We start from the raw sequence: 11,782 nt of genomic DNA, 5'->3' as shown, positions 1-11,782 counted from the left end.
TTTTGTCTTTAAGTTTCTTTTGTAATTAGTTTTACTTATTGCCTTTGCTATAACCTATTGTTGTTCTTCTGTTATTATCTTTTTCTGTTTGTAATTGTATTGCTTTACATGTATAAAAAGGAGTACATGATAATAGACTCATGTTAATATCTCACTATAGATTTACTTTCTGTTCATCTACCAATAAAATGAATTACCATAGCACATCTTTATCTTTTTTTTAGATTACAAATATATTTTAACAATATAATAATAATAAATTTAATAACAAGAATAATATATTACAAAACAGTTGTGATAATAGTACAAATGTGACTAACCTAACTATTTTACTGGGGTTAAAAAAAGAAAAAAACAAGTAACTTTAAAAGCACTTTTATTTTGAAATTAAAAGACTGGATATTAGGAAAAGTGGGTCCAAAAGTGGCCTTTAAGCCAAAGAGTTTTGACTCCCACTTTAGCAAAACTGAAATATTTGTATGTCACTTTATATTTAGTGAATAAAGACAATTTGACTAATCTGTTTTAGTAATCAAAGTTGACTGAGTATTAATTCACAAATTTAAATGAAAGTTGACTGTAGATGACACAATACAAGAGGAGCGCATCATCAAAAACTTTATTATCAAGTTCACAAATAACACAATTTATGTGCTAAGAGTTTTGACATTATTTTCAGAAGAACAAATTACAGCTGTGTTTAAGTTATCTAACATCCATCCTGCCATATTTTTCAAACCGGCTTAAATCCTTTTGGGGTCATAGGGTTGCTGGAGCCTATCCCAACCACAATCAGACGAAGGCTGAGTAAACACTGGATGGTTCACCAGTCCATTGAAGGGAAAAGTCAATTAGATTTTAGAGATATTTCCCAAAAAAGAAAAAAACGCTAATTACTACAAGTTTTGAAAAATATTTTTCTTTACATAAAAAGTAAATTAGAAAAGTTTTGTCATAAAAGTAAAAGGTCTGTAATAAATAGAATTTCCTTTTAAGCACTTTTAAAAAAAATAATCCACTGTTGGTGCAGTTCAATTTTTGAGTGTCTTATAAATGTAAACAAATCAAGATGATATTTCTTTGCCAGGAATTAATAAGGTCCCATCTACAAAATACTCTTAAAAAATGTGTTTATCTTTTCTTTAGTTTGCAACAAAGAAAAATTGTTTTCATAAAGTAAAAAGTTGAATGTAAGTAAAAAGTCTGAAAAACTTTTTTTTTAATCTAAACATAATGTGGGTTTTATTGCTTGTAAGATACAAATCAGTTATAATGAAAGTTAAACAAAATCAAAGGTGTGGTGTCTATTTCATGTAAAAATCACAAAAAAATCTTTAAAAAAAACCACACGCACACACAATTGCACAACAATTAACGTTTTCTGTTAAATCTGTAACTGATCTGAGGATGTGCTCTTGTCCTATGAATGGCATCTCAAATTGCTATGATTAAATAAATAAATGACCAATGAGGCCTAAGTAGGGTCTTTGTCCCGCAAATGGGGGTTCATTCACGGCCAATGCCGAACTAAATGTTCATAAGCAATGTCTTTTACCACCTTTCAAGAACTTCTCACTGAGAATGATTGATGTCTGCAGGGAGACGATTAATGTTTACTGATGAGCCATAAAAGGGTCCCGTGTGATCAAAGTGTGGAGATGGGGGGGGGGGGGGGGGGGGGGCAAAAAAATGCAAAAACACAAACTATATTTAAAAGAAGGAAAATATTCGGTTTTTAGATTGAGACACGTCTCTTGTCACTCATGAACTCATGTGGACAAACTTTTCACACATGGCTCCTTTCACTGCTTTTGTCCCACTCTCTGCCCAAAGCCATTCTTCTCCTTGGTTACCGGTCACCATGGTTTCTGGAGCCCCTGTAGGCTAAAAACTTAAAGAGGAGGAGGGGGGGGGGGGGGGATTAAGTTCAGCCATTTTGGGGACAGCTGGACCAGGTTGGTCCCTGTTGCCCCCTGTCCCGCTTCCAGTCACTCTGGGGGGAAGTGGGGTGGCATTGTGCGGGGATTAGAGCTTCCTGTGTGTCAGCTTATTACATGGGGTGGGAAGTGGTGGGGAAGGGGGTGATGGAGATGCTGGGGTGAGCGGCGAGGGAGAAATGAAAGGGGTATGAAAGAGCCAGGGTGGTGTGAGTGTGTGCGCGTGGGGGGGGGGGCTCTACAGCTGCACTCTCAATCGCACTCATACAAGCTCTGATTATCCTTTTCACACACACATGCACGGCGCCGGGGAACTGAAACATATTAAAAGACACGGAGGGCATAAAAGGCAGAATTAGGAGACAGCCAGGCCAGCTCCTCAGACAAAAGGGACCCCCCCACCGCCTAAAAAAAAAAATCCACCCTCCCACAATTCACACAGAAAACTGGAACAAGCAAGAGAAAACTGACCAACAGTTTGCATACGGGCACACACATGCAACCAGCATACTGATTCTCACACACACACACACACAAAAAAAGACAACCGTCGGGTCTCCTCTTCACATCGCCGCTGTTTTATTTATTTTTTTAAGACACGGGAAGCGTGGGAACACATTCTGTCATCGCTACAAGAAGAGAGTAACAAAGAGAAGGCGGAGCGCACACATTTCTACCAAACTGGCCCAAACATTTGGGGAAACGGGCTCAGGAGCCTCGAGTGGGGTCATTTCACAACTCATCCACCGCAGGAGGTTCAACAGTGCAGATAGTACCAACAAGAGTGAGGATACATCATTGACTGTACATGAGAACTGGACTGAGTGACCCCTCCCCCCTGGATTCCAAGAAGCCGAAATCCCATAATTCTATAGAAAAATAAGTCATTGTATTGGTCAGGATAACATTTCTTGCTCTGCTACACTTTCTTTCACATCTTGTTGCTTTTATGATTTTTTTTAATGTTATTTTATCTGTAGTGCAAGTTATTCAAATTTTAAAACCGGCCAATCAAACGCCTCAATAAAAGTAGGAGGTCTCAATCCGAAATGTTTTCTCTGGCTTTTAAGTGGTGGGTTGTGGTCTTCCAACAAGCTAACTTGGTTAGACCCAGACAGACTTGGACCAATGGCTGCCTCCTGACGACGTAGTGGTTCCAACACAGTAACTGAATCAACTTCCTTCCATCAGAACCCAAAGTACAGACGTTTTCTGTGGGTGACGTCTCCCTCACTTGGTCTGGTTCTCATGTACAGTCAGTGGAATACATTCATAATCATTAACAAATAAGAGCTGGAATAATGGTTTACAGCAGAGGAAAGCAGAACCGAGTCGTGGTTCTGACCGGAATGGGTCTGTTACAGTAGATTTCGGCAGCACTGGTAACAGTGCAACTCTCAGTGCAACTCAGCACATTTAGAAACACGCATTCAGCAGCATTTATCAAAGGAAAAGGCGGGCAGTTCCAACAAAGACCATCCACTGCGCTTCGCATGTACACTGACCGCAAAGAACGCAGCCCGTTTTGGTTTGGAATTCAATTTGAAACTTCCGGGACACTCCTTCAAAAGGAAGAAACTCAACTCGTATTGCTTATTTTCTTTACATCATGCACTGAAGCGAGTGTCAGCAGAAACACACAAACAATTCTCACCATGGCGGGGGGGATAAAAGGCCTTAGTGGGATCTTTAAAATACAAAAATAGACAGCAGAAAAACTACATTCAACTGTTTCCTTTAATTTGACTACAATAGAACTACAAGTCAAATCTATCTACCTTATACAAAACCTACTTATGAAACAGAGTTAAACAGATCTCAAGCTATCAAAAGAAAAATACATTCCTCTGTCAGGATCCATCCAAATGGAACTTTGAGCAACTTTCTACACAGAGGTGTCCGGCGTTTCAGTCAGGAGATCCAGAGGATCTGTGCCATCACTTTTCTCGTGGGCCAGCTTCTCCTCTTGCTGGCGGGTATTTCTACTGACTGAATACGAACCACAGTCCTCTATCAAGTCATTGTCATTGGTCTGAGTCTTGTAAGGGGTGTTGGTCAACACTCCGGGGTGTACCTTCATATGCCCCTGTGGATGGGATGAGACAAAAATCATTAGTTGGAGATGGAGCGTATGATGCGCGGATATATATTGTACAAAACTTTTACCTTGAGCCCACTCCTGCTAGCGTACGCCTTTCCACAGTGGGAGCAGCTGTACGGTTTGTCGGGGCGAGAAGGCAGTGGAGGAGGGGGAGGCGGCGGTCCTGTCACGGCGGCGGGTTCGTCCTCCTCAGAGGGTTTCTCTCGTACATCACAGACTTCTTTTTTCGGAGTGTCCTTTTCCACTTCTGGATCAGACACAGCTGTAGACTCTCTGGATGGGGCGTCTTCGTCCTTTACAGCATCTTCAGCGCCTGCCTCAAGAGGGTCAGGGGTCTCCTCTGGATCAGGGACGACTCCCAGTTTAGCCACAGAGCTAATCTCAGCTACGGGGTTAGCTGGACTTGAGTTGCCTTTGGGAGTGGTTGTGGGCTCGTTAGCCGCGCCGTCTTCATCCTCTTTGACCGCTCGGCGGTTTTCAACGTCTGGCTTTGAAACGCAGAGTGACAGAGGAGCATCGTCAACCTCTGCATCTCCATTGTCTGCTGCAGAGTGAGAGCTAGTTAAGGGTGCTTCCTCCTTTGAGTGCTCAGGGCCTCCGTCAGCTGAGTCGTTTTCTCCCAAACGCAGGAGGTTTTCTGCCCCCGCCATGGGGACACTGCAGGTCAGAGAAGGACTAACACTGGAGTCCAAAGATTCCTCAATTTTAACTAAATCAACATCATTAGTTGTGGGTTGCTTGTAAGTAGATCCTAAATACAGAGCATCAGCTGATTTTGAGCCTGTCGTTAAAGCCAGCGGAAGGATTTGTTGGGATTTCGACGGGGAACTCTTAGATTCATTCTCGCCATTTTCAAAGGTAGTATTGTCTCGCTCCGTAGCGTCTTCAGACGGCATCTCCTCGTCAGGTGGGATCTGCCCTCCAAGGTGCAGGCGGATGTGGTGCTGGAGCACTAAGGCATTTGTGAACTTGCGTGGGCACAGGGGGCAGGAGTTCAGAGCGCGAGCGTTGGGTGGTCTTGCTCGATGAGTGGCCAGGTGGGCTCTGAGGCTGCCTTTTGTAGAGAAGGAACGTCCACAGAGCTTGCAGGGGAAGGGGCGCTCTCCCAGATGGGTGGCCTGGTGCAAACGGAGAGCTCTGGGGCAGCTGAGGACGCGCAGACAGACTCCACACTGGTTGGCGGCCTGGGCGGCGGGCAGGGACGGAGTAGCTGTGGTGGTTGTGGTGCCAAAGCCTGAGACTCCTTGGCTTGTCATTGCAGCGCTAACATTGGGGCTTAGGCCGAGAGCGGCCAACATTTCCCTGCGGTAGGCGGTAGAGGTAGTGGTTAGGTCATGGACACTGGAATCCCCATTGGCCTCAGTCGAGATCTGTGAAGATGTGGAAGAAGAAGAGGCAGAAGAGACGCCCCCTTGTGGCTGTTTCTCCAGCTTCTGTACCAGCCGCTGCAGCTTGGATGTGTCTGATGTTTGGGTGGAGGTGTTAGGGGAAGCCGAGGAGGGGGAGGAGGCGGAGGGTTTGGGGAAGGGGGGGAACGGGAAGGGTAACTGATGAGGTGAAGTGAGATGGGATGTGGATGGGTGACCTGGGGGTCGGAGAAGTGCTAGGTGGTGTGGAGAAGCACCTCCTGGAAAGAGGATCTTGGGAAGATGGGCCAGCTGAGAATACGGGGATGAGGCATGGAGGGCGGAGTGAGGAGGGGTGTTTTCATCAAACCTTTGCTGCTTTGCTCCCTTAAACTGACTGGAAGAGGAGGACGAGGGGGAGGAAGACGTGGAGGGGAGTCCAGTGCTGGATGCGCTTGCAGCAGCCACAGCCGATGCTCTGTTTAACTGCAGCAGCGAGTGAGCGGTGGACAGAAGCGCCATGTCCACTGAAGGGGGCAGAGGTAGAGAAGAGGGCGAGGGTCGAGCTGATGCCCCCGACAGCAGTCCCAACGCCATGCTCTCCGCCATCCCAGGAACGCTGCCTTTCACTCCGCTATACACGTCGTCGTCATCTGCTCGCCGCTTTCGCCTCCTCTGGATGACCCCAGCAGCCGACCCGCTCTGGGTTTGTTCTGACAGTGCGGGGGGCAGCAGAGAGAGGGACAGCTCAGGGTTCTGCTCTCTGTGTCGCAGGAAATGAGCTTTGAGGTTTCCTCTGGTTGTAAAGCGGCTCAAGCACACCGGACACTGGTAGGGTCTCTCGCCCGTGTGGGACCTCAGATGGATCTGGAGCGAGGAATCGCTGCTCAGAACTTTCCCGCAAAACCTGCAGATGTGCTGAGGGCGGCCAGATGAGGACGCAGACGTGGGCTGGAGGTCCGGCGGGTGGCTGGTGGTAGGAATGGAGTGGGTGGAGAAACTTATGCCGTTGCTGTGCCCGAACGGGGATGATTTCTCATGGACGTAGCGTTGAGGCAGACCGAGGGACAAGGACAGGGGGTGTAGGCCTGCAACGGAAGAGCTGATGGAAGACGAGATGGCAGAGCAAGAGGAAGTGGAGGCCGAAGAGGAGGAAGCTCTGCTACCGTTAACAAGTGAAGCTCCTGATTTGGAGCCGGTCGGCTGGGGAAAGAGAGACGACGGAAGTCCAGTTATAATCGATGAGGCGGAGGTTATTGGGGTTGCAGCTGAAGGGTGCGTCGGGGATGACGATTCTGTTCCTGTCGCCTTCTGGTTACCGTCTGAGCCACCAGCCTGCGGGTTGTTTTCTTGGCTAAAGAAAGCCCCTCCGAGCCTGAGGATGTGCCTACAGATCTCCTCTGTTATCTGCATCTGTTGTATTTGCCGCTGCTGCAGAACCCTCAGCTCTTCTAAAAGCACAGTCAGAGTCGGAGGTACCTGCATCTGTCCCTGCTCCCCAATGGAAGAGGAGGATCTCTGCTGATCCCCCGGACTGGAGCTGTCCTGCTGAGACTGATGGGAGTTGGCAGAAGAACAGGAAGCAGTGGAGGAGGTAGTAGTGGCGGCGGAGCAGCCCATTGGCGGAGAGGTCATGGTTGTGTGAGAGTTTTCCTGGTGCGGCATGCTAAGGGACACAGAGGTTTGACTGAGAGGAGGTGGTGAGTGCGTCTGGGATGACAGCGATGGGTGAGGGAAGTCTGGGGAGAGTGAAGAGTGTGTATTGGGGAGGGATGTGGTGAAGGGGGTGATGTGGCTGGGCCAGTGGGGCGGGGGGGAGCTCTCGCTGGGCAAGGAGGGCGCGTGGAGCCCACCGGGGGACGGGCGAGGAGCCAGAGGCGGCTGGCACTCTTGTAGAGAGGTGGGTGAAGATGAGGAGGAGGACCCGGATGAAGTCAGTTCTGAACCTAGAGATGTAGACGGCGACTTTAAGTCCAGGTGATCATCTGGGAATGGATAGAAACAGAAAAAAAGATCTTATAAAATTGAAAAATAAAGTCCTGGACATGATGGAAGAACAAAACAATTAGTGCTCATATCAGCATCACGTGGGAACAAACTAGCATTTTATTTGCATTTTCTGGCCAAAAATTTGTATTTTAATGCCACAAATTAGCATTTTGAGAGCACAAATTAAAATTCTGTGGGGATAGATTAGGATTTTGTGTGCACAAATTAGCATTTTATCCATAAAAATTTGCTTTCTGTGTTCACTAATTACTATTTCTTGACGTAAATACGCATTTTTTGGGGGGAAATTTTGTATTTTGTGTGCAGATTAGCATTTTGTGCACACCATATAGCATTTTGTCCCCACCAAATACTAATTGTGCACACATGTTAGCAATCTGTGTCCATTAATAAGGATTTTGTTAGGACAAATTAGCATTTTTTGGGCAAAATATAGTACTTTGTTGGCACAAATTTGCATTACGTGAGCACAAATTAATATTTTGTAGGCACAAATTAGCATTTTGTGCACACAAATTCGTGTCCTTTGGGCAAATTTTTTTTTTTGTGCGCACAAAAAGAGTATTTTATGGACACAAATTGGCATTTTGGTAACAAGATTCGAAAATACTAATACTAATAAAATGCTACATTGTGGCCACAAAATACCTATTTGTGTGCATAAATTTTTATTTTTTTTGTCTCATGTCCAGGGCTCTGTTGAAACTGGGATTTTGTCTCTTCTATCAGTTTGCATATAAACTTGTATGATCTTTGTCCCCCAACTTATAGGATTTGTCTTCCTGATTCCAGTTACTGATTTGTAAACTTTCGTGCATGCCCCAAAAGCCACAGTTAAAGCTTCAAATCAAACCCCAGCGAGGAAACGGCTCTGAACAGACAAATAAACATGGGGAGAAACTCAGAAACATAGTCGTCTTTGTAATGTCTCGTCTCAATCTGTGCTCTCCGGAGCGAAACTCCTCAAACATCTTGCACACACAAAAAAGCTTACAGACCACCTTGCTGCTATAGCAACACATTTCAGAGGACAATGAGCATCACCACGACAACCCATAACCCCTCTTAACCCACCCACCCCCTTTTAACAGCAGTTGCGTCTTTCATCTCTCTGCTCACCCTCCCCCCTTACGTCACAGTGGAGGTCGAGGGTCAGGCCATGCTAAGGGTTCTGGGTACTGTCCACAGAGCCTGATTGGTCAACTAATCTGACCTCCACCGCCCAGGGGTCAAATTCTTTCTGAATCTTGAGCACGGAGTGAGAAAGAGTAAAAAGAGAAAGAATGGGGGGAGGGTAACAACAATGGAGAGACAAACTAACTACTCCCTCCCGGAGAGGTATAGTGATGGAATGAAAGACTGTACCTCAGCGAAATTCTTTCCCGGTGGTTTAGAAATAAACCTGTTTCTAGAGTGAGCTCTGAAGTAACTCCGGGTCTAACTTCTGTGGTACGTCTGGAGAGTTCGGCTGCAGGGGTGCACTTGAAGTTACTGCCTAACGTAAGTTCAGCCCGGCCAAAAAAGTGAGAAACTATTCAAACACCCTCAACGGCGCAGGACTATACAGTCAAAAGAACTGAGGGGGTGCAAAGTACAGAGAATGGGGGGATTATTATTATTATGAGGCATAAGGACAAGTTTAGAATGAAAAGCAAAAGTGGATAAAAGCCCCGTGGAAGATTAATCCTCACCAAAAACCACCACCCCCTCCTCCTCACCCGGGCACCTTATTGGGAACAATTAGAAGTGTCCGCTTTACCAATCAAAGACCTCCGGGAGTCAACACTGTGGGGTTTGTTGGATGGACGGCTCACAGATGGACCCAGTCAAGCACCAAGTTTACCCTTAGCAAAAAGTAGTACACTTAAACTGTACTATTTTTTAAGTATACCTAAGTATAAGTATAGCAAGACTACTATAGATGTTCAGTGTAGGAATTCAAATACTTCCTCAGATTAAACTGAACATTTTAAGTTTACGATACATAAAAATTCAACTTCAAAGATACTGTTTCACTTTTAGTATAGACTAACTTGTAGTACACTTAAATAGACTACTTTTTGCTAAGTGTACTGACCAAACTGTTTCCCATAGAAGGGCCAAAATACTCCTAGATTTGATTTACTTAAATATGAGCATAAAGTAACAAAGCAAAAAAGTACTTTTGTGGGTCAAAAATTGTAAGTCTGTGGCAAAATTCAACAAAAAGTCCAGTATTTCTTATAGTAGAATTTAAATTGTGTTTTCTTACCATGAGGCAGCAGCTTTGGGCCCCCTGGATCCGCGTTAACGAGTTGCTGGGGTCTCTTCTGTTTCCGGCGTGACATGATTCACGGCGAGGCAAACAGAGAGGGGGGCATCAGGCGCTTGGCACGTTTCTGTTGTTGTTTTTTTCCGTTTTACGCACTTGAACGAGCCCCCTACCCGCATTCAAAGTTCTCTAAGGAATCCCACAAGTTCTTGATGCAAGAGAAGAAGGGAGGATAAATCAAATTAAAAAAGGGGAGGAGGGGGGTAAAAAAGTAAAAGGTGAAAATCAGCCTTCCATGGACAAACCTTTAAGGGCAAAGAGACGGAAAATCCTCCAGGCAACACCGTGTCATATGGAACTGCGGTGTGTGTGGCTGTAGTCAAAAGTCCCCCCCCCCACCACCAGCACCTCCAAAAAAAGAAAAAAAACTTGTCCAATTTGTGCTCCTCCTCTCCCAATGCTGCTCCGCTGCATGCATATACAGGAACACACAAACACACAACCACTCCTTGTTCTGCGATATTTGCATTTCAATGGCCGTGTAACACACAGCCTCTCGGGGTCTCTTTCCCCCCTACTCTTTTTTCATGGTTTCTCCAAAGCAGCCACAAACTTTCAACCAAAAAAAAAAAAGATGACAGAAGCAAGTTTACGACAATGGGGATGCTCAACAGGTGGACGCAACCATTAAATAATGGTGGTGGGGGGGATTATATTTTTCTGATAATCGCCTGGTCAGGTGAGGTTTTCAGATAATAGTTTGTTTAAAAAAGTTCTTTTTTAAAACTGTCCTCTGAGCGTTTTCATTATGACAGAGGACCGTGCGGTCAATATTTCCACGCTTTGATTTCTATAGGGCCAATTATCACAGCCGACGAGAACAAGCGCGCGCGCGGCTAGTTATAAATAGAGGCCACGCATCCATTCCACTTGCATGGATGTAATTCGTGTGTTATCGGTCAGTGCATAATGCCCACCCCCTCTACTAAAAAAAAAAATTACACCAGAGCTCTATTTAAAAGGTAGAGAATAGATGGGAATCAGTGACAATGGCGAGTTGGACACAGTTGAGTGAGCATCTCCCTTCTCTCACTGTGAACCCCCGGATCCAGTGCTGCACAGCACAATGCGCCTCTTTCACCCCCCGCCTTTACTCCTGTACCACGTGGAGGGACGGATAAAAGCAGGAGAGAGGGCAGAGGGAGGGAACGTGGGAGGAGGAGGAGGAGGAGGTGAAGGTGGCATGTTTAGGTGAACCATATACATCATCTACTGTCCTCTGTGGAATCATGATGATATAACTTTAAATGAAAAAGGAGAAGTTTGTTCATTTTTAATCTCAGGTTTTCACAGAAGTTATAGGCGTTTCTGACAAAACTCTATAGAAAACTATATGATTTTAAAAGCAATGCCATTAAGTATTGATTCAATATTTTTAAATCTCTTTTTCAAAAACCCATGTAGTAATGACAACATTGAGACTGAACTAAACTTACAAAATTATTAATTTGTGCAACAAAATATATCCAAAACAAATGTTATTTTTACCTGAAAAACAGCTTCAGAACACAATTCATCCATGGATTTGAATGACTTCAACCAAATTTGATTGAGTGTTCTTGACCCAGTTTTCCCTTTGCTCATAGTTTTAGGTAATGGCTTTATATTGTTAAATTCCAACAAAGATGAAACTTTCACCTCTGCTTAATCAAGATTGTTGCCCCATAAAGCAGGTTTAGAGGAGGGATCGATGGATGCCACTATAACTTGACTTTAAGTACACTTTTAAGACTCAGACATGATCAGGATTCATGCATTATTATTATGATGTATAAATTAAGCAACATTTTGACACGTTACATTTGTGAGAAAGCAGCAAATGTCTATTAACGATGCGCTCTACAATGAAAATATGTGATATCCTAATTTTTTCTTCTGACTGCCTTACTTTAAGTCCCTCTCTGATCATCTTTTTTATTTATTTTCAGAGCGTTCCCACTGAACTTTTACCTGGGATTATGCAGTTTTTAGCTCCAAACAAAAAACCTGTCTCGTTTTCTAGGACATAGTTTCTGCAGAGCAGCAGTAGTTCGTTCGAAATTCCCCTCTGAGTTGTGTGTGTGTGTGTGGGGTTGTT

The 11,782-nt window shown here is 44.8% G+C and overlaps 1 protein-coding gene across 1 annotated transcript; it reads right to left on the bottom strand.

Moving 5' to 3' along the window:
- Positions 1-2,492: 2,492 nt before the first annotated feature.
- sall2 (spalt like transcription factor 2) lies at positions 2,493-10,426 on the bottom strand. The gene is made up of 4 exons (XM_011487551.3): positions 9,951-10,426; positions 9,646-9,853; positions 4,104-7,369; positions 2,493-4,023 (listed from the first exon to the last, which is right to left on the bottom strand). Exons 2-4 carry the CDS (start codon positions 9,719-9,721, stop codon positions 3,823-3,825), a joined length of 3,543 nt encoding a protein of 1,180 aa, XP_011485853.1. The 5' UTR covers positions 9,722-9,853; positions 9,951-10,426; the 3' UTR covers positions 2,493-3,822.
- Between the last annotated feature and the right edge of the window lie 1,356 nt (positions 10,427-11,782).

This window comes from Oryzias latipes, chromosome 18, assembly GCF_002234675.1.
Source record: "Oryzias latipes chromosome 18, ASM223467v1".
Classification (NCBI taxonomy): Eukaryota; Metazoa; Chordata; class Actinopteri; order Beloniformes; family Adrianichthyidae; genus Oryzias; species Oryzias latipes.
Note: the sequence above shows the minus strand (reverse complement) of the source record. Positions and strands in the feature narration are given on the sequence as shown.